Genomic DNA, 26,714 nt, shown 5'->3' on the forward strand with positions numbered 1-26,714 from the left:
TAAATTTGGCTGCGCGGCACAGCTTGCAGGATGTTAGTTCTCTGACCAGGAATAGAACCCAGGCCCATGGCAGTAGAAGTGCAGAGTCCTAACCACTGGACTGCCAGGGAATTCCCTATCGTGTCCGTTTTAAAACTTGGAGAGGATTTAAAACAAGCCTGCAGATTCTTTGATCTCTACCTGTTAGAAAGTGTGGTCCGTGCCCTCTCTCCTTGACCCCAAGCAGGCTCCGTGTCTTGACCAAGGGTATGGCAGCCGTGATGTTCTGTGACTTCCATTGCCAGGCCACTAAAGGTCCTGCATCTTCTGCCTGGTTCTCTTGGGAGGCTTGCTCTGGGGGAAGTAAAAAGTCTGACTACCCTGAGACTACCTTCCTGGAAAGGCCACGTGGCGCTCCTACCACGTGGGTGACTCAGCTCGGATGACCAGCCCAGTGGAACCTTCAGACGTCTGCAGCCCAGCCAACATCTGACTGCAACCACACAATGAAGCAAGGAAGAACCATCCAACGGGGCCCATCCCAGATTCCTGAGCTACAAAACTACGAGCAAAATAAGATGGTTGTTTTAAGCCACTACATTTTGGGATGGTTTGTTACACAGCACCAGTGACCATAACATCCCATTTGAGAAATGTTAACCCCACTGAGGTGTTAAAGAGAAATGAAGTCGCTTAGAATGCCCAACGGGTTCACACTGCGGGCAGTCCTGCTCCCTGTTCTCAGACCACCTGGTTCAGGGCCAAGGTCACAGGCGTGAGCGCTTGCTGGATGGAAGTCAGCGGGCAGTGCTGGGCACGGTCAGATCCCGTCTCTCAGCACGGCAGACGAGAAGCAGGTGGACCGATGAAGAGGAGACCACAGAGGGAGAGGAAAGGAGAAACAATGGAGGTGGGGGTCTGGAAGTTCCTTGGTGCAGGGTGCTGGGGCAGCGGCTGCCAGTCTGGACAGGAGTTGGCAGCTCGGCTGGGGGGCAACATTGTAGAGAGGTGCCCTCAGGTTGCAGCTCTGCCAACAGCCCCCCTGGAACACCTGAGCTGGGAAAGGTGTCCCCAGAGCCATCCGGGACCAGCGAGGAGCCTGCAGAGTCGCCACAAAAAGGAGGCAGAGGCCCGAGCAAGCTGAGCTGTGGATGCTTCAGTACTGACCACACCTCCCCACCCCCACCCCCACCCCCACCCAGATGCTGGGCCCATGAGAAATCTGATTCTGTGTGGCTTCCCTTCCCCTCTGCTGGGGCAGGGACCACTTTCTCCCACTCCCCCGGACCCCAGGTTTCATGGTACACAAGGTGGTGGCAGCTGAGTGGGGGTGAGCATGAGTTGAAATCCCAGTTCCTTGTGATGGGAGGGAGTGTGCGTGAGAGCAGGGAACCAGCCTGGGAGGTGAGAGGTGAGTGAGGCCTTAAGAAAGCTGCTCAGTATTCCTGAGATTCAGATGCACAGTCACTATTCTACCAAAGTTTAATTGAAATTGTAAATGTGAAATAAAATTTCTCCCTTAGTACAAAAACAAACAAACAAATCCCAGTTCCTCCACTAGGGAGCTGTGTAACCTTGGGAAAGCTACTTACCTCTCTGTGCCCAGTTTCCTGATGATGACAGCACCAGCCTCAGAGGGCCGCTGGGAGCGGGGAGTTTGCCAGGATGATGGGTATGAGGCTGGGTACCTGAGAGGCATCCATCAAGAATACAAATCTGGGACTCCCCTGGTGGCGCAGTGGTTGGGAATCCACCCGCAAATGCAGGGCACGCGGGTTCAAGCCCTGGTCTGGGAAGATCCCACATGCCGCGGAGCAACTAAGCCTGTGCGCCACAACTACTGAGCCTGCGCTCTAGAGCCCGCAAGCCACAGCTACTGAACCCGTGTGCCACAACTACTGAAGCCTGTGCGCCTAGAGCCCGTGCTCTGCAACAAGAGAAGCCACCGCAATGAGAAGCCCACACACCACAACAAAGAGTAGCCCCCGCTCACCGCAACTAGATAAAGCCCGCGCGTAGCAACAAAGACCCAACAATGAAGACCCAATGCAGCCAAAGTAAATAAGTAAATTAAAAAAAAAAAAGAATACAAATCTCTTCTCCCCTTGGATTTGCTCTTTGTCAAACCGAGGACACTTGTTCTGCAGCAGTCTTTTGCTCACCACTAAATGCCCCAGTACTTGGGACAGAGCCTGGCACATAGTAGGTGCTTAATAAGTATTGGATAAATGAATGTTGAGCTGAGAATGATGCTTCAAAAACTGAGAAAAGGAAGAAAAGTAAAAGAAATGAAAATAATATGAGTTTTAAAAAGATAACTTTTTTATCTGCATTTGAGCTGCACCAAAATCTTCAAGAGCTTCCAGCTTTCTGAATCCGTGTCACACATGCCTGGCCAATCACTGAGGTTCTTCCCTTATCTTTGCCCCAACCCTGTCCACACCCCCTCCCCGCCTGGTGTGCTCTGACCTGTCCGGGTGCCCCAGACTCTGAGATCCCCGCATAGCACAGGGGCGGGTGCAGAGTGACTGGATGGGGGCTGTGTGGGTGGAGTCGATACTGAGTGAGCTGATTCGGTGTCTTCATGCAGGAAAAAGCAACGTGGTGAGGACAGGCTCCATCTCGCCCTTGGGCACCACCAGCACGCAGTTGGTCCACACTATGTGACTGAGTGGGGAGCACGGGGGAGTCCTTTAGCTCCTGCAGCCTTGGTTTCTTCCCCTGCCAACAAGGGCCTTGGCTTTACATCTCTCAAAGGCAGTTGCTTCTGGCTCTCAATTGATTAGAGTGTTAAACTGCACTGTCCTCCGGGGACTTGGGGCACTCGCTTCTCCAAGCCTCAGTTGCCCAATCTGTGAAATGGGTTCATTTCCATCTCACTGGATTCCTGTGAACCTGTACTGGAATAATGACGGTAAAGTGCTTAGCCTGGACCTCGGCTTTACTGCCTTCATCCAGTAAGGTCTTCCTGTCTTCATTCGCACCCTGGAAATTGTGTGTGTGTGTGTGTGTGTGTGTCAGGGTGGCAAGAGTGAAGTTTTCTATCCACGCATAGAGGATGGAAATAAATTTAGCAAGTGTGTATTCTGCACCATAGTTGATGGAGCCCCCGCCCTTCCTGATTTCATTTGCTGCAATCCACGGGAGGTAGCTTCCCTTTTCCCATTTTCCAGTTGAGCCCCAGAGAAGTGGAATTTGGTAAATTTGCACACCCCTGGTGGAAAGTGCCTGGCATCGCGCTGGGTGCATCGTTAAGCTGTCAATGGAAACGATACTTTTATGGTCATGACGAGAAACTGAGCGCGTCCTCCTCTTGTCAAGCCGAGTTCTTTGGACGCGGGTGGTCCCGCCCTCCCTACGACGCCCCCCACCCGACCCCAGGCGCCCGCGCCTCCGGGTGTCCTCCGGCCTCCTGGGGTGGGGCGAGGCCGGGAGGGGCGGGGCCGGTGGGGCGGGGGAGGACCTGGCGGGGCGAGGCCGGGAGGACAGGGGCGGGGCCGCGACGGCGCGGCCCCATCAGCGCCGCCCACCGCCGCGGGGCGTGGCCCCGGCGTTCCGGGCAACCTACAAGAGGCGGCGCGCAGGGTCCTCGGACCCACTGCATCTCTCGGCGGCACCGGTGTCCCGTGTCCCGCGACCTGTCCGCTGTGTCCGCTGTGCCCGTGCTGCCGCTGCCGCTGCCGCCCCTCCACTCAGAAGACACCGGCGAGGAGGTGGCTGGAGCCCTGCGGGGGGAGGTACGTGTGACTTAAATTGTCCTCCTCTCTGCACTGTACGATCCGCTCCCGCAGTCTCCGAGGAGCTGAAATAGCCAGAGCAGATGCCACCTCTTAGGGCTTACTGTGTGCAGGCACTTAGCTGAGCGCGCCGCCTGCATCTCAGAACCATGCTCGGCAGCATGCCCGTCCACAGATGGAGAAACTGAGGCTCAGCGAGGGCAAGTTGCCCGAGACCTCACATGCTGGACGCTAGGGGGCCAGGACTCAAAGGCTGACCGACCGCAGAATCGTGCTCCCTGAGGCTGTGTGCTCCTCCCTCACCTGTGTACACAGTGGGCGTCATCTGTTGCGTTCCTGTGTACACAGTGGGCGTCAATAAATAGAAAGCTGATGGTGTGTATGTGGCAGGACTTCGAATGTGTCCTGCCCACGTGTGGAGGGCCGGGGTGATCCTAACGGCGGCATGTGCGTTCTGCTTGGCAAGTTTACAGGGCCACGCCCCTTTATGATTTTGTTTGGAACAAACCTTCCAGGTAGTCTTCCTGAGGGTCAGAGAGGTGAAGTGTCCAGGCAGAGCGGAGGCTGGGACCCAGTTCTGTCTGCCTTCAAAGCTCCATATGGCTGTGGGTGCATCCAGGCGTGGGGCATATCAGAGTTCCTACAGGTTTGGGAAGAGTTCCTGGGTCTCTTCAACCAGAGTGGATATCTGCGTAAACTTCTTGTGGGGGGACGGCTGGGAGCTGAGGGCTCAGCTCTGGGCTCTAGGAGATCTGCAGCCCCAGGTGGAAGAGCCAGGGCGAGCCCCTCGTGCAGTGCAGACCCAGAACCTCCCTTGAAAGGGCTGGGCTGGTGGACAAGCCAGGAAGGGCTTAGCTGATGTCTGCTCATCAAAGTCCGATTTGAATTGGGTGTATTTTAGCCAGAGGTGAGTTACTCCTCTGGTCAAGAGAAGCAGCTGGGAGTCTGGCAGGTGCCCAGCTCAACTTCCAACCAAGAGTGGGCTTGTGAGTTTCTACCTTGAACCTTTGGTCTCCTTGCCCGGGCAGAAGAGGGTGAGCCTGCCTTCCCCAGTGGGGTCAGGACACCAAGGGTCTAGAGCCTGACAGATGAGAGACCATGTGAAGGACAAGGTGAAGGCCGTGCCCCCTTCTCCAGATAGACCCAGGAGGGAACTCTCAGGGCTCTTTGTCTTGTGCACCTGATTTTCTGTTTCTGCCCCTGATCTGGCTGTTTGCACGTGGGGGAAGGACCAGAAGGTGTGAGAGCTGTGCTGCCGGTGTGCTAGCTGTGAGGGCCCTTGCCGTCCTCTTTACCTGCAACACACCTGGGCACAAGGCCTCTAGATGTTCATTACAGATGAGGCAACCGAGGTTCAAAGAGGTGAAGTGCTTGCCCAAGGTCCCCTAGCTTGTGTGTGATGTTGTCACCCCAGGTCTCTCTGTCTACTTACCCTACACACTTAGCGGCTGGGTCCTGCCTCCTTTAAGGCACTTCTCTGCCCAACTGCTGACTCTACGTCTGAACCTGACCTTCCACAAGGAACCGTTTCATTTGAGAGGGGCTCCGAGTGAAATAGCAGCAGAGTTGAGCCCCAGCCTCGGCCCTGATGACGCAGCCAGGGAGGAGAATGAAGAGAGTGATTTTGATTTTTACAGTCTCTTAAAAAATAGGAGTAGGAATAGTAATGATAGCATCTGTAATCCTACCAGCAGCTGACATTTATCTGGCACTTACTGTGGCCCAGATGTGCCTGGGGTTTTACATGGATGACCTATCCTGCTGACTTCTTTATGAGCTGGACTGTCCTCCTTTTTTACAAGGAGGCAGTCGAGGCTCAGAGTGATTAAGGTATGTGCCCCACGTGACACGGCCAGAGCGGGGAAGAGCTGCCATCCTGGCTGGACCCCGCCCGAGATTCTGGAAGAAGATGCCGGTCCAGTGGCTGGCCACAGGGCTGTCAGCGCAGAACGTGCTGCCGCGCAAGGCTTCTGCCATGTGGGCTCTGAATCCCTGGCCCCGGTGAGGGGTGGGCCTGGAGAGGGGCTTGGGATCCACTCTGCTGGCAGGTACCTGTATCAACGTGCAGAGGGCCCCGCTGGGGAGCCCAGAGCAATGCCAGCTGCTGCCACAGTCCTGCGTCTGGAAAGGAGAACTGGCTTGATGGGGGGCGGGGGGCTGGAGCTCAGCAGAAGAGCATGAGCTTCTGAAAGCCCCCAAACTGTATCCCTCCCTCACAGACCTCACGTTGGATATCTGGGGTTTGTGGTAGGTTGCATTTGAAAACTGGCTTTTAAAGGCAGGACCCCTAAATGCCGACCTCTTTGGCCTTGTGGGAGCTGGAACATTTCTTTTCTCTGTCACCAGAGTAATTTACTGCGTATGGGAGGTGCCTCTGTGTCTGCTTGCTCCCAACCTAGGAAGCTTTTTTCCCCCCCTTTTTTTGCAGACTCACTGGTTTTTGATCAGTCCCAGATGTGCAAACCCAGCATCACTCAAAGGGGCTCATGGCTTGTCAAGAAAGGAAAATAGAACACAGGCGTCATTTCATTTCATCTTCAGTTCATTGAGCTGAATAGCTTCTCAGACCTTCATGGGATAGGGCATCTGGAGCCCCTCATAAAGTCCCAAAGGGAGCACACTCTGTTCTGGAACGGGGAGGGTCAGGCAGATCTGGGTGGTGGTTGGTAGGGCCAGCCATGCTCGTTTTTCTTTCTTTCTTTTTTTCCTTGAAAAAAAAGGTTTTATTGTGGTAAAATACTCATCAACATAAGATTTACATTTTAAAGTACACAGTTTGGTGGCATCTAGTACATTAGCAATGTTCTGTAACCATCACCACTGTTTAATTCTAGAACGTTTTCATCATCCCAAAAGGAGACCCCATAACCATTATTAGCAGTCACTCCCCATTCTGTCCTCCCCGGCCCCTGGCAACTGCTCATCTGCTTTCTGTCTCTCTGGATTTGCTTATTCTGGACATTTCATATAAATGGAATCCTACAGTATGTGGCTTTTTGTGTCTGGCTTCTCTCACTGAGCATAACGTTGTCAAGGTTCATTCATGATGTAGCCTGTGTCAGTGCTGCATCCCTTTTTATGGCTGAATACTATTCCGGTGTATGGATAGACCATCTTTCATTTATCCCTTCTTCCACTGATGGAAGTTTGGGCCATTTCCACCTTTTGGCTATTGTGCATAATGCTGCTATTAACATCTGTGTACACATTTTTGTTTGTACACCTGTTTTCAGTTGTTTTGGGTCTACTCCTAGGAGTAGAATAGCTGGGTCACATGGTATTAAGGAACACATGTCCCATTTTCTTACTTCCCTCTTGCAGAAACATCAACTGAGATCATCTCATTCAGGAATGAGAATCTGGCGTCTGGGTGTTTTGGGGGAGGTGTTCACGGTTCCCCGGCCTCCGCACCAGGAGAGCAAGTGACAGAGATTTCTGTCGGAGATGTTGCCCTGGGGGAGCTCAGCTTTCTACCCCAGGCTGTGCAGTTGTGGGTACTCACCGACAGACACCCCCTCTTCCAGGCTGTGGGGATAGACAGTTTCTCATGATCCAGCCCGAGGAAGATATATCTTCTCTGATTGTCTCAAATGCTGTGTCAGCTTAGACAAAAACCACAGATTTAGAGGAAAAAGAAAAGTCCTAATGAGGATTATGCAACTTTTGGACCATCATTTTAAAAAAATATAAATTATGAAATCCCACATTTTCAGTCCAAGTTTCTGGATCGCATCCCACGGTGAGTACAGAATGGTGAAATCCCAGAAAGGAAAAGAATCCAGCTTCCATTTTGTTTGCAGTCAGGTGGTCCCAGAATGGACCCTTCCCCGAGGTTCTTTTGTATTGAAAAAATCCTGGATCTCTCTAGAACTGGGAACTGGCATTCAGCTGGCAACTGCTGAGGCTGACTTGGTAAGATCCTAGAAGTCCTTTTAGAGCAAAGAGGCAGCGTTCTCTGGCGGGGAAAGGTGACGTTGGGGGGGTACATCAAGGGGAGGGACCAGGTGTGCGCAAAGGCCTGGAGGAGGGGAGGGGCCTGGCACCCTGAGAATGACAAGAAGCTCAGGGGGGCTGGGGTCTGAGGGTCAGGCTCAGGGCGGAGGAGCCTGCCTTGCGGTGGGGTCAGCTGTACTGAGCTTGGATTTCCTGCTCTGGGCTGCGGGGCGCAGCAGAGTCAGAGGGTGGCCTTTGTACTTGAGAACAGATCACTGTGGGATGAGCAGTGTCCCCCAAAGTGCGGGGAGCCCATCCTGCTGGTCCCCGAGGTGACTGAGTGTGTCTACTGACCCAGCAGCAAAGTCCTCCCACCCGGGCGCTGTTCTCTCCTCTGTGTCACAGCAAGGCGACCGTCTCAGGGGGTGCCCTCTGCCCCGAATGCCTCCCCGCCCTGACCTCGCTACAACAGAGAGCGCCCTCTACAGTGAAGCCCCTGGCCCCAACTCTCTTCCGTTTTCCTCGTGTTCCGTTTTACTCCAGCCTCAGGTTCTCTGCACCTGCTGATGAGAGAAGGTTCCCTTTTTTTTTTTTTTTTTTTAATTTATTTATTTTACTTATTTATTTTTGGCTGCGTTGGGTCTTCGTTGCTGTGCGGGCTTTCTCTAGTTGCGGCAAGCGGGGGCTACTCTTCGTTGCAGTGCGCGGGCTTCTCATTGTGGTGGCTTTTCTTGCTGTGGAGCACGGGCTCTAGGCACGTGGGCTTCTGTAGTTGTGGCGCGTGGGCTTCAGTAGTTGTGGCTCGCAGGCTCTAGAGCGCAGGCTCAGTAGTTGTGGCGCACGGGCTTAGTTGCTCCGTGGCATGTGGGATCTTCCCGGACCAGGGCTCAAACCCGTGTCCCCTGCATTGGCAGGCAGATTCTTAACCACTATGCCACCAGGGAAGTCCCGAGAAGGTTCTCTCTTTTTTTTTTTTTTTTTAATAGCTACTTTATTTATTTATTTATTTATTTATTTATTTATTTTTGGCTGTGTTGGGTCTTCGGTTCGTGCGAGGGCTGTCTCTAGTTGCGGCAAGCGGGGGCCACTCTTCATCGCGGTGCGCGGGCCTTTCACTATCGCGGCCCCTCCCGTTGCGGGGCACAGGCTCCAGACGCGCAGGCTCAGTAGTTGTGGCTCACGGGCCCAGCTGCTCCGTGGCATGTGGGATCTTCCCAGACCAGGGCTCGAACCCGTGTCCCCTGCATTAGCAGGCAGATTCTCAACCACTGCACCACCAGGGAAGCCCAGGGTTCCCTTTTTAAAGTAAATTTCTTTGAACCCCCACAGCAAGCCAACTTCAATAAAATACGCAGTATGAACTAGAACAGGGAGACGGTAAGAAGGTGGGCAAAGCTTGGGGAAGGGGGTGTGCCAAGGGCTGGAGTTTGGGAAACACTGGACTAAGGTGCGGTGTGAGAAGATTTGAGAGGCTGTTACCACCTAGAGCAGCGGTTCTCAAAGTGGGGTCCCTGGACCAGCAGTGGCTCCCGGGAGCTTGTCCGAATGCTGATTCTCAGGCCCTGCCCCAAGCCTCCTAAAGCTATGGGGGTGGGGCCGGCAATCTGCTCTTTCACGAGGCTTCCAGCACTTTCTGGTGCGGGCTCCAGGGTGGGACCCATTGCCCTGGAAAGCCGAGAAGACTTGCCCTGGGCCCCGGCCCCAGAATGGGGTGGGCGGGGCTGGCTGATGGGGTGGAAGGTTCTGTTTACAGGACCCGGTGTGACCAGAAACAGGTCACGTGGCGAGAATGGAGCCAGTGGCTTGGGAGCTAGAATGACCTCTTCTGTCCAGAGCCGAGGCCCCTGAGAACAGGCTCTTGACGTGTGCCTAGGACTTTCTTCTGGAAGAGCGCTCGGCTTGTTGGCACCCGTTGCTCTGGGGCCCGAGCAAGTGTCCTGAGGATTCCCGCCTTTTCCTTCAGCCTGTGTTTAGAGCCCCGTGTGCCCAGGAGCTTGTGAAGTCCGTCTGTCTGTAACCCCTAAGCGGCCCCTGTGAAAGAATGGGTTGTTTCCTTCCCAGCATTTAAAACACATCTGTGTGTATGCACGTGTCCGCTGCGCCTCTCCATCCCGCCCCCACACCGGCTCCCAACACAGCCAGTCTGTTCTCATGGGGGAAGCACGGGCTGCTGTAAAAACACTGTTTATTCCCGGGAACCTTCAAGGCCGGGCTTCCCGGGGACTGAGATATTTTCAGCTTTGGCATTGCTGGACAAAGTGCCCTTCAGACTGGGGATGAACTGGGCCCTGTCTGGGAGAGTCGGTGTCTGGCCCAAGTGGGAGGCTCTGGCAGCACGGAGCTTTACCTGGGCTCCAGCACCTTCAAGTTCACTTTGAAGGGCTGCAGGAGACCAGGCCCCGGACTTGTTTCCTCGCTGAGCCTCCTGGGGAGAGCCCTGGAGGATTTTCTCTTGCATAATCTGTTCTCCAGCTTCTCTGGAGCCGTTCTTCCAACAGAAGCCAGAACTTCTTTAAATTTCTCTTAAACTTTTTATTAAAGTTCAACATGCTAGAGAAGAATGCACATGCATTCGTGCGTTGGGGGATGAATTTTCTCCAAGTGCGCATGCCCGTGCTACGGCCCCAGAGCTACAGAGCCTGACCATCCCCCAGGAACCCTCCCATAGCCCCACCTCCGAGGGTAACCATTTCCGGACTTCTGATGGTATAGGTTGGTTTTGCCTGGTTTTGAACTTTACATAAATGAACCGTGCATGTTTCATCACTGGAGTCTGGCTTCTTTGGTTCAGTGTTATGTCTGTGAGCTTCGTCTGCAATGCTACATCTGCCAGGCTCTCAAAGCATAAATCAGACCCTGTCACCATTGGCTTCATCTGCCCTGCACCCGACACGCACATACACACACACACACACACACACACACACCCCTCTTTGCAATTATTTTTAAAAATTTTTATTGTTTTTATTTTATGGCCATGCCGCATGGCATGCGGGATCTTAGTTCCCCAGCCAGGGATCAAACCCGCACCCCCTGCAGTGGAAGCGCAGAGTCCGAACCACTGGACCACCAGGGAAGTTCCCCCTCTTTGTGTTTAGAATAAAATCCTTGTCATGGCCCTCAAGGCCCCTGGCTGCTTGGCCCTGCTTGCCTCTGTGACGCCATTTCTCCCCGGCCACGCTGGCTTTGCACCCCTCGTTGGTCAGGCCAAGATGGTGACCATCTCTGAGCCTTTGTCCTTGCGGTTCCTGCTGCCTGGAGCTCACCCCAGCCAGAGTGGTCCCTGCCCTTCCCTCTGCCCAACCTCACCATCCCACGTCCCAGGGCTGTCTTCCTTCAGCCTCTGTATCGTCTATTTGCTGCGACGTTCCCTCCCTCCCCGCCCCCCGATTCCCGGGGACAGAGTCTTGTTCACTGGCCTATCCCAAGCACTCCGTGGCCACCTGAGGGTTTGCCCTGGGGATATTCATCTGTGAAGCAGTGTGAAGATTCCATAGCCTGCTGCTATAGAATTCTTGAGCTTGGTTCAAGGCTGTGACTCATCCTTGCAGGTACCACCCAATACCAGTGAATCATGCATTTCAGGTGGGAGGCTGGTCCAGATGCTGTCAGCCTCGTAGCCTGGAGCAGAGATGATCTGGGATGCCCGAATTCACCCAGGAGGAGGAGGGAAAGAAACAGTCATTAAACACCGGTAAATCCTGGGACTCTGCTGCTGGGCTCTTTAGAACCACTGTCTCCGTAATCTGCAAATCCTCCCCCAGCCCTGGGAGAAATTCAGGGCTTTGTTTTGCCCATGAGGAATTGGAGACTCCACGAGGTTGAGGGACCCTCTGGGCAGCGCCCAGCTCAATGATGTGGAGTCAGGATTCCAACCAGGGTTGACCCAGTGTCCACGCTTATCCACGCTGCCTCCTGGGAGTCCTTGATTTCTTGTCCTTTGGAGGTGGAGGTTTCTTGCCATTTATCTAAAGCTTCGCTGGGAGCGTTGTTTCCAAGGAAACATCCACACATCTGCAAGAAGGGAGAAAGGGGCCCCAGGAGTTATGTACTGGGTATTTTAAGAACATATTAATTTATTATCCAGTCGCTTTAAAGTGGCTTCTCTTATATATTATCTTGGCTTGCACTGAACAAACCTGGTTTTAGTTCTTTTTTTTTTTTCCCCCCGCACAGAGTAGATTAAGTAAATGTTTGTTGAGCGAGTGTTCTCTTTCTGTGTATATTCTTAGCATAGTATTTAAAAAACCGAATGGGTTTTGTATATTGTATTTGTTCAATTAAGCATCCTGAGATATTGCCCTGTGTATCCTGTAAGGACGTATCTTTGGCTGAGGGGACAGGAGGAAAGAAAGTGCCTGCAGCGGGGGGCCAGGGGCATTTTTGTTAAGCCTAGTGTCCATCTTTGTGGGGTTGAGGGCAGAGCAGTTGGCAAGGGAAGGAACAGGCCTGTTTCCTCCATTGTCCTGCCCTAATTCTGTTGAGAAGGGTTTAAGGAAAACTGGCTCCAATGGAGGAGGGAGATCCCCACCCCTGGGGTGTCTGGTACTTACCCAGTCCTGGGATCTGCCTGAGACAGCCTGGGGTGTCCCGCGCCCCTCCTCCCAGCCACCACTTCATTCCTGGAATTTCTGGGTGGTTTGTGGGTCTGACTCTGCTCTGCCGTTGGCCTCGCTCACGTTTTGAGTTCTCCTTTGTGCTTCTGAAGAAGAGCGGAGCCTGGGGTACCCCGGGCTTGGGGCTTAGCCTCGGGGTCTCTCGCTGAGTCCGGCTGACGTCGGGGCACAGGTCAGAACTGCCCTGACGTTTTGGAGAGCAGGATGGGTAGGCGGTCAGAGGGTGGCAGGCTCCTCTGCATCGTCCGCAGGCACTCTGTGTGACCGTGAGCAAGCTGCTTGTCTGTGTTGAGCCTCAGTTCCCTCATCTGTAAAATAGGGATCATAATTGCAGTGACCCCATCAGTCTGTGCAGAGGATGAAATACGAGATTCTGGGAGTAGAGGACCCAGAACGATGTCTGCCGCTTCGCCCTCACTCATCACGTGTTGGCTGGGTTATTGGGGATAAGTGTTTGCTGGGCAGTTAATACGCGCTGAGGATTCAAGTTGAATAAGACCCAGTCGGCCAGTGCTGTGCTGGAACTGGCCGACTGGGTCATGCTGGCTTGTCCCGGCTTGTCCCGGCTTGTGAGAGCCCATGGTTAAGTATTCAGAAAAGTTGTGGTTAAGTTTCCGAAAAGTTCAACCCAGCCATCATTTTTTTTTTTTAATTGAAGTATCGTTGATGTACAATGTCATGTAAGTTTCCGGTGTACAGCACAGTGATTCAGTTATATACACATATATATGTATATATACCAGTATTTTTAGATACTTTTCCCTTATAGGTTATTACAAAATGTTGAGTATAACTCCCTGTGAACACCACCAACATTAAATGTTATAGAAACTTACAGTGAAATAAGTCTTATTTAAAACAAAGGTAATAAGTACTCAAAACTTAGCGCATCCTATTTTTTTACCTCGCTTTACTATTCTCTCTGCTCTTGGGGTGGTTGATGTCTATTCTGTGCGTGTGATGGAAAAACAACATCATTCTGTGTGATCGTGAGGCTCTTTCCAGAAACTCCATGCTCAGTGACCCCACGTTGGTGGCTTCAAATTGCTGTGGTGGGAATATTTACACCAAGGGAATTGGCAGACACTACAGATCAGGGTGGGTATTTTGGGGTTTTTCGAGCCTCAGTTGTTAAACATTTACCAGCACAGCAATGGTTCCAGCCGTCAAGAAGCACCCAGTCTTAGCTGGCAAGGCAGCAAGTGTGAGCAGACAGGAGGCAGGCTGCTGAGGCCTCGACACCCACGGCCGGTGAACTCAGCCGAGCTGAGCCCTGGAAGGAGACCCAGCGCTGCAACCGCACTGGCCTCTGAACCGGCTGACTGTCACCACTGTGAATCCGGTTCCCGGCCAGTTGGTCACATTCACGCCGCAGACCCGGTCTGTGACGTCTCAGAACCCACTTCCCCAGAAAGCTGGGAAAAAGTGTCCAAGGCCCCAGGCATGCAGTGAGCTGAAGCATGTCTCAAGTTTAGGGGTGGGCTTCCCCCTGCCCCCGACAAGCATTAGACATTTATTGGATTTTTAAAAATTAGATTTTGTCTCAAAGCAGAGGTGGGGCTTTGAAATAATGTGGTGAAGAGAGAATAGCCTTCTTCACTGTGTTCCCCGTCATTAATTCCAGCCTTCCCCAAATCCCTCCAAACAATGCATCTGTGGAGCATTTAACATCACCATCACTATTGTCATAGCCAGTACTATTAGCCATAGACCACGTAGTGAACCCTGTAATACTGTAACACTCGTGTTCCTCATCTCCGTCATTCCTCGTACCACGGCTCGACCCTTGACCCCAGCCTGCCCCCTCCCCTGCAGGCTGATCCATCCCTGCTGAGCAGTGAAGACTCAGCCGAAGGGTCGTTGCGTTCTGGAAGCCTCCTGGAGCTGAATCACACCTGCAGACCTGTCAGTCTTGTTCACCCCCAGAGGCGCCAGCGGTGTTCAGTAAATATTTACGGAGTGAATGTATGGATCTCCTCGTCCCAACGAGGTCAGGCATTGGCGGTTCACCGGTGAACAAGGCGGACAGGTCTGGGGCCATGATTAAGCAGCGACCCTGCAGTTGAGTCTTAACCCACGAACCGGACTTCATTCATCAGCGGGACCCGGGCGGGGGCGGGGCAGGCTGGGGTCATGGGGTGAGCCGCGAGAACAGCATGTGCAAAAGCAGAGAGCTTGGCCCGGCCTTGGGGCTGACGGCTGGCAGGCTCTGTCCTAAGAGTCATCTTTCTGGCAGGCTTTCCTAAACACAGGCGAAGGCAGCGCAGGCGGGATGACATCGAACTTCAACCACGTTCTCTTTCTTTCTCTCATTCCTGAGAGTTGAATTTGGTGGCTGCATCCCCCCAGGAGCTGGCCCTCGAGGAGACCCCCGGCTAGACTGGGGACACGCGGGGCTGTGGATGCCCTAAATGTCCCCGGAGCCTTGGCCGGGGTGGAGGGGTGACGGCAGAGCCGACGTTGCAGCAGTCACGTGCTCAGAGTTCCCACGCGTCCAGAAAGCTGGATTTCAAGCCTTGGTTCCACCTCAAACCAGCCCCGCAACCTCACAGATAACCACGTAACGTCTCCCGGGCTCAGTTTTGTTTTCCAGAAAATGGGGTAGGAAACAGCCAGAGTCCAACTGCACCTGAAAGCTGAGGTCGTGCTGCAGGAATCTGACCCCAGGTTGGGTCTGGCCGTTGACCGTGGGGCTTGAAAGCTTTCTTGGTCCCTGCCCCCGCCCCCCTCCCCCCCCCCACCCCGGTATGTGCTTCTGGGACCCTGGTGCCGTTATCTTGTTTGTGGTCTCCCAGGCTGGGTTTTGCAACTGGGGCCAAGGAGACGACGTCTCCCAGACAGCGTTTCTGTGAATTGTACGGCCGTCCACGCGGGTGTTTCAGGCTTTTGGTAGGAGACCAGGGACAGAGAGTGGAGAAGGGCTTCTCTGGAAATGAAGCTTGCGTTTGGCAACCCTAGGAGAAACCGGGGACAAAAGTGCAGAGCTGGAGAGTGTGGGCCTCCGTCTCCAGGAACCGAAGGGAGCTCGGGTCGACCCGCTGAAGTGTGAGCCCCTCGGGGACGTTAGGAGGGCTGGAGGGTGCCCGGCAGAGAGGGTCCGTCGGTGCGGGCGTCGTATTTTAGTCAAAGGTGCGTCAGCAGATAGAGACTGGGTGGGTGCCAAGCCCCATGACGGGAAGTATCTTGGTGAAATGTCACCATGATGTAAAGGTTTCATTCCCCTGGGGGCGACAAATGGATGCCTTCTTGACAGAGTCACTCTCTGACCTGGGGTGGGGCACGGTGCCTGTCTCCACTGAGCCCCACTCTCCACGCAGGAAGCAGAGAAGGGCAGGGAGGGTCTCAGTGAGTGCTGGGTTGTTTGTGGGCGGCCCTCCCCTGTGTGGGTGGTGACGGGAAATCCCCAAGGAAGCCCACCCCTCGGGAAGGCACGGTGGCATTGAGAAAGGGGCTTGGAGGTCAGACGGAGCTGCGTTCCAGCCCCAGGTTTTCTGCTTGCAGTTGTGTGACCCTGGGCAGGTTCCTGACACTCCAGGGGCCTCAGTCTTCTCATCTGTAAAATGGGAGCAATAGAGCCCAAACCTCTGAATCATCGGGAGGGTGAAGTGAGAAATGCAGCAGCGGGCGTGCGGTGGGTCTCCCTCCGTGTAAGCCCCACCGGCCTCCCTGGTGGGGGCCTGTACGGGTCATTGGAAAGCCCCAGGTGGTAGTGGGCAGTGTGTGTGTGTCTCATTGGGAAAACTTTTTTTTTTTTAATTTATTTTATTGAAGTATAGTTGGTTTATAATGTTGTGTTAATTTCTGCTGTACAGCAAAGTGACTCAGTTATACAAATATATATTCTTTTTCATATTCTTTTCCATTATGGTTTATCCCAGGATATTGAATGTAGTTCCCTGTGCTATACAGTAGGACCTTGTTGTTCATCCATTCTCTATAATAGTTTGCATCTGCTAACCCCAAACTCCCACTCCATCCCCCCCCATCCCCTCTCCCCCTTGGCAACCACTAGTCTATTCTCTGTCTGTGAGTCTGTTTCTTTTAAATTGTAGATGGAAAGGGGGCTGAAGTGCTTTTTCCCTAAGTTCTGATCGAGCTGTTTCGGCAGTGGAAGCTGAATGCCAAGGGGCTGAAGGCCAATGGGGGCTGGCGTGGCCCCGGCGAAGTCGCCTCGGCTGGTGGGCTCGTGCTGTGACCCAGCGCCGATCGCCACTGCCCAGGTTCCAGCCACCATCCCAGCCTTGGCCTCCCCATTTGCCTCTCTGTTCCTCCCTTACCCCCTTCCATACAGCTGCCAGTGGGATACTTAGAACAGTTTTCCTCACTTATTATCTGATGCTTGTATTAGTTTGCCAGGGCTGCCAGGATAAAGTACCACAGACTGAGTGGTTTAAACAACACAAATTCATTTTCTCACACTTCTGGAGCCTGGAAGTCCAAGATCAAGGTGTCGGCGGGGCTGGTTTCTTTTAGGCCTTGCTCCTTGGCGTGTAGACGGCAGTCTCCTTGCTGTATCTCACACTCTCGTCCCTCTGTGTGTGTCTGTGTCCTAATCCCTTCTTCTTATAAGGACACCAGTCATACTGGAGCAGGGCTCACCCATATGACCTCATTTTAAATTAATCACCTCTTTAAAGACCCTTTCTCCAAATACAGTCACAGTCTGAGGTGCTGGGGGTTAGGACTTCGACATAGGAATTTGCAGGCCACACAACTCAGTCCAGGATTCTGTTTTTTTTCCCTGTGTGCCAGCCCAGTGCTGTGCTCTGGAATGTAGATGTGAGATGCCAGCCCTTACTGTTACAATTCTGCTTAAATCTTCAGTGTTCTCCTGTGGCCCGAACTTAGCAGAAGCCGTCAAGGTCCAGGCGTTGCCCCCTCCCCAGCGTGGACCCCACCAACCCTCCCTGAGCTCCAGCCAGGCCAGACCACTTTCAGACCCAATAGCGCCTCCCAGCACCATGCCCCGAATGGCCCAACCCAAGACACGTCAGTGTGGTCCAGGCTAGCGACTGTCTCGAGGTGGAGAAGCCACTTGGAGAAACGCCTCTTTTCACTTGTGTTTCTCCCCGTGGGAAGGTTTGACTAAACCCCAGGGTTGGGAATTCCCTGATGGTCCAGTGGTTAGGACTCTGTGCTCTGAGTGCTGAGGGCCCAGGTTCAATCACTGGTTGGGGAACTAAGATCCCGCAAACCACGCGGTGTGGCCATAAACAAACCAACCAACCAACCAACCCCATGGTTCTCCCAACTCTGAAGCTCCAGCCGAGGCTTTATCAGTTGTCTCCGGAACCTTGGAGGGAAGGACCCGTCTGTGGCCCATGGACCAAGCAAGGCCCTTGAAAGTTCAGAGTGAAGGCGGCCGACCAAGTCTTCTGGAGTAAGGTGGCCCTTGTTCAGGAGAACATGCCGGGAGAATGCACTTGGAACCAGCAGTGGTTTCACTGTCCTTTCATGCTTTGGCATTTTGCTTTGTTTTATTCATTAATATTTAAAAAAATTTAAAATAGACAAGTCCAAAGGCTAGTATGCACTCACCACCGAGGTCCGGCCCCCGAGGACACCCTCCTCTGGTGACTACATCACAGTTCCTGCCAACTCAGCCTATCCACACAGCATGAACGGAGCTTACACTTTGCTGTATTTGCTTGAGACTTTTTTTTTTTAAATTAATTAATTAATTAAATTATTTATGGCTGTGTTGGGTCTTCGTTGCTGCACACGGGCTCTCTCTAGTTGCGGCGAGCAGGGGCTACTCTTCGTTGCAGTGCGCGGGCTTCTCATTGCGGTGGCTTCTCTTGTTGCAGAGCACGGGCTCTAGGCGCGCGGGCTTCAGTAGTTGTGGCTCATTGGCTCAGTAGTTGTGGTGCGCGGGCTTAGTTGCTACACGGCATGTGGGATCTTCCCGGACCAGGGTTCAAACCCCTGCATTGGCAGGTGGATTCTTAACCACTGTGCCACCAGGGAAGTCCCGAGACTTTTAATAGAAACAATATATTAGACATAAAGATGAGTTCCTTCATATTCTCCTTCCTGGTTCAATTTCCCTCACCCTGACATCATCTACCACCATGAACTTGGTCTGTTCAGTCCTGGTTTTACCGTACAAACACATGCAGGCGCACGCGCTTGTGCACACACACCATATACATATATGTACATACACGTATAATACTGTGTATATAATACACACATATACACAGATGTATGTACATATACACATATCTATAAACTATACAAGGTTTGGTTTATATGCCTTAAAATGCACACAAATAGTACCATTAGCATAGTATTCTTTTTTCTTTTCCTCTTTTGTGCTGTACTTTTAATTTTATTTTTTACATTTTCTTCCAAATATAAAATACTCCTTATAAGTTTTATATGTACAAATTGTGGCAGTCAGGTTAAATTAGCATAGTATTCTACAACTTGCTTTTTTAGCCCAACATCAGATTTGAGCTTTGTTTATGCCAACACTCACAGAGCTCCAGGTCATCATTTTTACTTGCTGTATAATATTCCACCCACACTGACTCACAATTCATTTACCCATCCCCCTACTGAGAGTCATTTGAGTTGTGCCCGTTGGTGATTTAAACCAAACCCAGTTTAGGTGAGTCATGTAAGCAATTCCTATTTCATGCCTTTTGGGGTGCCCTGCCCCTCGGGATGCTGAAGAGTAAAGCAAATCGGGTGTTGCTGTGACGCCCGAGTGGACACTCTGTGATGTTGATCCCGCTCCTTCTTTGTCCTAAATCTTAACCCAGTGTCAGTGCGTTTTGGCATCCTTTTCAGCCTGGCCTCTGCAGCTGGGAAATGCTCGTATATGGTGGTGTGACTAAGCAGGGAGACGTCAGGGACCCTGAGAGCTTCTGCGTTTCTGGCTTGATCCCCACAGGGCGAACGAGCACTCAGAAGTCCCCCACCCTAACCCAGGTCCCTGCGGCTCTGCCCCAAAGGGAACTCCTCGGGAGGGAGGCCACATCTCACCCACTCCAAGGAGTCAGGCCTCCCCCTAGATGGCGGTTATATTTATCTGAAGCGTAAGCTCGGTCAGCACCCTGGAGAGTTTCCAGGGTTGGAGATGGGAACTGCCGCGTTCCCATAGCTCCTCCACTCCAGCTCTGCCTCCTGGGATGCCCCAGATGCGCCCTTGAGGGTGTCCTCCTCCAGCTGCCAGCTTGCAGCCTCAGACCACGCGACTGGTGAAAACCCAGCTGTTGCTGGTATAGGAGAAGACCAGAGGGGCCACCCGGGGTTCCGGGTGGGTCAGCGTCCAGGCTTGGCTGCCTCCCCCCGATCCAAGGCGGCCCTGGAGCCTCTCCCACCAGCTCCCCGCGCTGTCTTGTCAGGCCTGTCCCACTGGGTAGGGGCTGTGGGTTTCCTTGCCTGTTGCCCAACTGAGAGCTCCCTGAGGCCAGGACAGCGCCCTTTTCATCTTCGTGTCCCAGCGCCCAGCACAAAATAGGTGTCTAATAAAGGTCATTGGGTGACTGACGGACTCTCCTTGGGAGTAAAGCAGAGGCGAGAGGGTGGACGAACACACTCATTCAAGCCCTGCCTTGTCTTCTTGGACCAGACAATAAGCCAGCAGGAAGACCACGCTTGTGACCTTTAGTGTGACCCCATGGAGCCAGGGTGGCATGATGGGAAATCCCGGACCCTCAGAGACATCACACCTGGGTTCGAGTCTTGCCAGTACAGCGGCCTTGGGACCGGCACTGCAAGCCTCAGCCTCCTCACCTGTAAAATGGGAGTGATAACAGACCGACCTCCTGGGTTGTCATGAGGATTGGAAATGACATAATGCGGTGACTGGCCCACGTAGATGCTCAGGAAGGGTTCTGGGAAGGAACACAAGGCACAGCGAAGATTCATCTAATAAATTAACTTCGGACCGTGGAATTTTAAAATTACTAAGTGTATTACAAGACTAAGGCAGCTTTTCCTAAGACGCTAACTAAGAAAGATTAGTAAGCTGCGTTATTTGGGAAAAGGGCCTGTAGCCCAAAGGCAAGGAAGGGTCATCAAGATCCTTGATGGGTCATAAAGTGAGGGATTCACCGCAGTCGGCACCGGGGGTCTCTGAGAGGGCTGAATCCCAACCAATGGGACCTCGAGGCCGTGCGCCACGGTCCCCAGCCTGGCACGTGTCAGGGTTAGGGTTCCAGAAATGCTCCTTGGGAAGCGCAGCTCCAAGATGGGCCTTGAAGGACCGGGAGTCCCAGCCGCCGTCTTCTGTCCCCTCGGCCCTGCTGATGCAGTTGTTGGGTACTAATAACCCATATGAAGCACTAACTGAGCAGCCAACAGGGTAACTAACACCCGGCAGTGCCTGTAGCGAGCTCATTGTCAGACAGAAGCTGCCTGAGGGAGGCTGCATGCCAGGCTGTTTAGGGGGTTTACCAGGCAGGGATGGGATGAGAGCGGGTACACAGATACCCCTTGGAGGTCCTCTCTCTTTCTCTTTCTACTTTCTCCAAGGAGCAAATCGGCAGAGTGCATGGCTGGGTCCCTGGCTGGGTCCTGGCAGATTGTGTCGTAGTGTGTGACGGTTTCACAGGTGGTACCCGGTGGAAGGGCCGTGATAGGTGGGCCCTCATGCAGTGATGGGTCTGGGGATGCCTGACAATCGCTTTGGGAACTGAGTCTTACTTCACAGGGACCAGGAAGTTTGCCACTCACGTTGGTTCACGGCACGTCTTTTCGTGATGTGAAATGACTTTAGCAATCTCTTTTGGGGGCAGGAGATGGAACTTAATTCAGGCTGTAGACACACCGCAGTCCTGAATGAGTCCAAATGCTGACTCAGAGCGAGAATAGATGGCACCATGAGAAGTTGAGTCCAGGAGAGACTGAGCCAGGATGTCCCATGCGGCATCAGGCAGCTTGCCTTGCTGGAGACCCTTGGCTTGAATCCCAGCTCCACCACTTCCTGCCTGCGGGACCTTGGTGGTTTAGCTTCTGTGGCCTCAGTCTCCGCATCTGCAAAGTGGGGAGAATGACGTCTGGTCCGGTCACTGCCGTCACGGGTTTGACACTGACCGACTTCTCCCGCCGCCCTCTGCTTCTTTTCAGAGCACACGAGCACCTCGGGAGCCCAGGCCACCCTGTCATCCCAGCCCTTGCTGCCAGCGTGGAGCCATGAGCTGTGTCCTGAACGGCATTGTGCCCTTGGGGCTGGTGCTGCTGGTCTGTGCAGCCCAAGGCTTTTTCCTGCCCAATGTCACACACCTAGAGAAGCTGCTCAGCAAATACCAGCAGGACAGACCCCACTCCCGGGTCCGGAGGGCCATCCCCAGGGTGGACAAGGAGGAGATCCTCATGCTTCACAACAGGCTGCGGGGCCAGGTGTCGCCACCGGCCTCCAACATGGAGTACATGGTGAGCGCTGGGGCACCACAGGGGCTGGCCCCATCAGCGGGGGGAGGGGTGGGGGATGGCAGGCTTGGGGACTCCTGGTGAGAGAGGGCCCCCTGCCTCTGTTCGGGATGCCCTACCCGATCAGCATAGGCTGCACCTCTCTGTAGCTCAGCCTGAGCTCCCCGCCCTTGACTCTTCCTCCCAGACCCTCCTGGAGGGGGAGGGGGAGGGGGAGGGTCAAGGGCTGGGCTTTGGTGAGTCCGACCCCAGCTCTGCTACGTCTTCACTGTGTGACCTTGACGTCTCCTTAGCCAGTCTGAGCCTCAGCGTCTACTTTGGAAATCCCACCTCATGTGGCCCCCGTGACCATCTAACGGCATATGTGTTGACTGTCTGGCGCAGATGCTCAGCCCTGGGGCTGTGCTCTTACCGCTGTCCTTGTGTCACCCTTAGCTTCCCCCCACCGTTTGGCTGCGCCTTCCGTCTGAGTAGCGAGGGGTGGCCGAGTCCATGGGTGATGGGGTGTCTGCTGGGGAGGAGCAGTAGAGGAGGGGCAGTGGAGGGTCCCCTGTGCGTCTGGAGAAGCCCCGCGTTTCGGAGCAGGAGGGCAGCCGGCTCCCCGGTGCACGTCCCCAGCTCTGCCCTCACTCATGTGTCTCCGTGTCCCATCCCCCCAGCCCTGTGAAACGGGCGCCGTGGTATCCGCCCACTTTACAGACTGGGAAACCGAGGCCCGAGGTCACACAGCTGTAGAGGCGGAGGCGAATGCTGACCTGGGTCCGGCTGAGTCCAGGACCCATGCTCTTGTTCCCTGTCCACGCTCAGTTTAACCCCTCCCCACCCCCACCCCCGACCCCACCGGTACCAGGGGCTCTTTCTCCAGCCTTTTCCATCTTCCCTTGATTATCGGGGCAGCCTCAGCCCTGGGGTGGGGGCGGGGGCTGTTTCACCTCCCATCTTGCCCTCTTCCGGCCCATTCTGCATCCTGGTGTCACGTTATAGTTCCTAAATCTCACTCTCTTCCAGCCTTTGCCCTGGCAGGAGCCTCGGTGCCCTCTGCGCTTCTTGCCCCGCATCCGAGGCCTCCTATCAGGAGCCCTTGTCTGTCTGGATAGCCTGTTTCCCTCCCTTGCCTTTGGCCGCAGAGGCCTCTGGGTGCTGTGTGTGTTACAGACCCCGCCCCCACCCCCGGCCCCCAGGAGGGCTGCACCTTCAACACTCCCGTATCCACCTCCCTGGCCCCGGGCCCTCTCCTTCCTCTGGACTCTCAGCTGCCGCTCTCCGTGTTGCCTGTGCTCCGACCTCGGCCACCCTCACGGTCGGTCAGCTGCCCGCGTGCCTGTGAGTCCCTCGGTGTCCTCGTCTGTGCTTGCGCGAGGTGGCCCATCGCCAGCTGTGGGACGGACGAACGGATGCCCGTCTGCGCAGAGCCCCGAGCAAGCCCCGAGTCCTCTGGGACCTCGTTATGAAACCATTTCTTTTTTCCCTGAAGAAAATGGTCCAGACATTTATTCCGAAGGGGCTGTGATAATTTTAGGAGGCAGAGTGGGCGCCCTTTCAACACGCTAACGCATGGGGCAGCTGCGCAGACCTTTATAGGGTTAAAGGTGGAGAGAATCAGGGTGGATTTTCTTTTTAGGGCACGGACTCCTCCCCGCTTCTTCCCAGCAACTGGTCATTTGGCGTCTGTCCCCGTGGGGAAAAGACACTCTCCACCTCTTTCTGCATCAGTCACCCTCCATCCTGTGTCCCTCCCCACCCCAAGGCCCTGTGTGGTGCCTACCAGGGAGCAGGCATTTTCCTGGGCCTGAAGCTTGACTGAGCCCCAGCCCCGCCAGGGTCGTGGCCGTTTCCTGCCTCCTGTGGGGAGCAGGCTGGGTTTCTGCCGGTCTTTTCCTCATGCCCTGTGCTTGTCCGGTGCTTGTCGGGGAGATGCAGGGCAGGGGAAAGGAGCTTGGGGACGCAGCAGGCAGGGACAGACCCTGGGCAGCCTGTGACTAGCCTGCTGTGTTTTCCTATTTGTTTACTTCATGGTATCTCAGGGTTGGAGCTGGGCTCTGGCTCCTTGGGTCTCAACAGCCCCCCTGTGGGGGAAGTAGAGCCTTTAGGGGTGTTGTTGAGGCCGCCTCTGAGCAGGGGGCCGCGGGGCGGGGCCGGCAGTCCGAGGCTCAGCACCGTCCCCTCCCTCCCGGCATCCTCGGCCCAGAGCTGCCCGGCCCGTCTCCACCCAGACAAGTGGCACTGATTTGAGAAAGAGTCTCAGATCCATGGCTTCCTGCTCGGCCCTGCTCGCTGGGGCTTCGAGCCACAGTCCTTTGAAACACGCTCAGCACTGAGAGGTGGATTTTAAACCTCCAGAAGTTAAGATACCCCACTTCGAGGTTTTATGAGTGGACAGGCTCTGGAGGCAGCCTGCCTGGGGTTAGGTAGCTGCCACGTGCTAGCTGTGTGACTTCGGCAGATTACTTAGCCTCTCTGCGTTTATAATTCCTCACCAAGCACAACGGGGACGACAAAAGTACCTTTCTCACAGAGTTGTTTGGAGGAGTCAATAAGATAATGCATGATGCTAAATAAATGTGAATTATACTGTTGCTATGATTTTAGTAACCATTATTATTTTAGTGGAGTGGGACCAGCACCTGGTGGCAGCGTGCAGAGCAGGAAGAGCCCCCTTGGAAGGCAGACACGGCTGGGTTGTTAAAGTTCTAACAAGTTCCTAGCTGGGTGACCTTAGGCAAGTTACTTAACCTCTCTTAACCTCAGAGGTTTTTGTTTGTTTGTTTGTTTGTTTTATCTGCAACAGTGGAGAGATAAAACATACCTCCAGGGCTTGTTGGGGGAATTAAATAAGAAAATGGTGCTAATGTTCCCTGCAACTGGCAGGTGTTCAGAAGATGCCTGCCCTGGCACCTGGTGGGTGCTTGAGAAAGTTAACTTCCTTAATATCCAGGTACCATTGACTGAGAGCTACTTTGCTTCTCATCTGGGGGCTCCATGCCTGCTCTCATTCAACCTTCCCCCAAATCCTATTCCAGGTACCATTAGCCCATTTAGAGATAGGGAAACAGAGGCACAGAGAGGTGAAGCCATTTGCTTGAAGTCACACAGCCAGCAAGAGGCAGAGCCTGGCACCATACCCAGGTTCACCTAACAAGAACGCTCTTGTTAGGTGAACAAGACCTAACAAGAGCACCTCACTGCCCCGCCCTCTGAAGGTGGGAGGTGCGTGCTCTTATCAACAGGCCTGTCTCCCACTGACTGAGTGTGGCCCCCAGGGGTGTTGACCCCCTGTTTCAGGCTGTGCTTGGGCACTGGAGAAAGATCCGAGGCAGAAGTGGTGCAGGGTCTGGTGGGCGCTGAAGGTGGGGCACTGTCGGCGAGAAGCCCAGAATGTCCCCTGCAGCTGAAATGGGCAGCGGGTCAAGAGGTGTGACCCCGGGCCCCCCGAGGCATCTGCCCTGGGGCAGGACTTGCCCCTGGATGTGGAGGAGTCGCAGTTATCTTGGCCAGAAGGAGACGGCGAGGCAGGAGGAGGAGAGGGCAGTGGGCAGCTTCCGTTCAGGGGTCCCACAGTTGGTTCAACCAGTCTCCTGTTCCTGTTCCTGGATGGTCCCGGGGCTCTGCCTGGATAGGCTTTCAGTGAGCAACTACTGTGTGCCAGGGCTGGGGCTTCCCAGAGCGAGGGACAGCCCCTAGCTGCCCATGAGCTGGAACATCTTCCCCAAGACTCTGGGAGGGGGCGGGGCAGCCGCTGGCTCACAGGTGGGAGGGCCGCTTGGCATCTGTTCCTCCGCAGAAGAGAAGTGACCCTGCTTGCCTTGTTCACCGTGTTGTTTCTTGAGGAGTTATGTGTGCTCCCTGGGCTGGCTGGGAGGCGGAGAGGGCTGCAGATTCTTTGGCCCAGACCCCTGACTCAGGGAGGGCTGTGCTGGAGGGGAACAGGACTGGGCGAGTTGAAGGCATTTCTTGCTACCTAAAAAATATATATATACATATATATAATGTAAAATATGTGTAATATAAAACTTACCATTTCAGCCATTTTTAAATGCACTATTCAGTGGCATTAACTACATTCACACCATTGTGCAACCATCACCACCATCACCATCATTCATCTCCAGGATTTATTCATCCTCCCATTTCACAGATGAGGAGACTGAGGCTGAGAGAAGGGACTTGCCAGTGTCCCTGACAAGTTAGGGGCCGAGCAGGTGCTCTGAGGATCGGGGCTTCTCTAGGTTCTTTGCTGACCAGCCACTTCCCACCTCCCGAGCAAGGAACGCGTCAGAGACAATGCACGAAGTCCCTGTGTCCAGTGTTGTGGAAGCCGGAGCCCGGCCCTCGGGGTCTCCCAGGGCCTGAGCTGGGGACGTCTCTGCAGTTTGGGTTCTTACACCCACCCCTGACCCTGACCTCCTGGTGCCCATTTCTCGTCCCCTTGCAGACCTGGGATGAAGAGCTGGAGAAGTCGGCGGTGGCCTGGGCCCAGGAGTGCATCTGGGAGCATGGGCCCAACAGCCTGCTGGTGTCCATCGGGCAGAACTTGGCCGTGCACTGGGGCAGGTAAGAGCCGCTGTGACCCCCTGCTTGTGAACGGGGGTCTCACTCACGCCGCCGAACCTCCAAGGACTTCACAGTGTCTGTTAAATGTCACCCACGGACCTTCCCCCCGGTCAACCGGGCCACATTCCCGAGCACCCAAGCCAGCTGGCAGCCCCTCCCGGGCTGGGGGCTGGTTGCCTTAGAGGAAATGGACAAAATGTCTTCTGACCGGTTAAGACTCTCTGACCACGTGCTGTGCACACGAGTCCTCCGAATGGGGGCCCAGGGTCCCGGGGTCTGCTTTCGTTTTGCCGCACTTATTGAAAAGTTGGTCTGGACTGGAAACAGCCCCTCAAAGTTCAGGTCAGGGTTTGCTTGCCTTCAGCTGCCTATTTACTCTATTTCCAGCTCTTTAAGCATGGAGTGTAATGGGTCCACGAGCAGCTGCATTTTCCTTTAGCCAGTGCCTTTCCGGGAGGGACCCGGGCAGGTGTCACCACAGGTCCAGAGGTGTGACTTCGTGGAACCACAGCAACCC

The 26,714-nt window shown here is 54.2% G+C and overlaps 1 protein-coding gene across 1 annotated transcript in view; it reads left to right on the forward strand.

The window, feature by feature from the left end:
* The first annotated feature begins 3,571 nt into the window (after positions 1–3,571).
* Positions 3,572–26,714, forward strand: part of CRISPLD2 (cysteine rich secretory protein LCCL domain containing 2) — a 67,440-nt gene continuing 44,297 nt past the window's right edge. Inside the window, exons 1-3 of the mRNA XM_059904799.1 lie at positions 3,572–3,716; positions 21,344–21,649; positions 26,079–26,197. Coding sequence (XP_059760782.1) covers positions 21,410–21,649; positions 26,079–26,197 — 359 coding nt within the window. The 5' untranslated portion in view covers positions 3,572–3,716; positions 21,344–21,409. The remainder of the gene's footprint in view (positions 3,717–21,343; positions 21,650–26,078; positions 26,198–26,714) is intronic.

Source organism: Balaenoptera ricei, chromosome 19, assembly GCF_028023285.1.
Source record: "Balaenoptera ricei isolate mBalRic1 chromosome 19, mBalRic1.hap2, whole genome shotgun sequence".
Classification (NCBI taxonomy): Eukaryota; Metazoa; Chordata; class Mammalia; order Artiodactyla; family Balaenopteridae; genus Balaenoptera; species Balaenoptera ricei.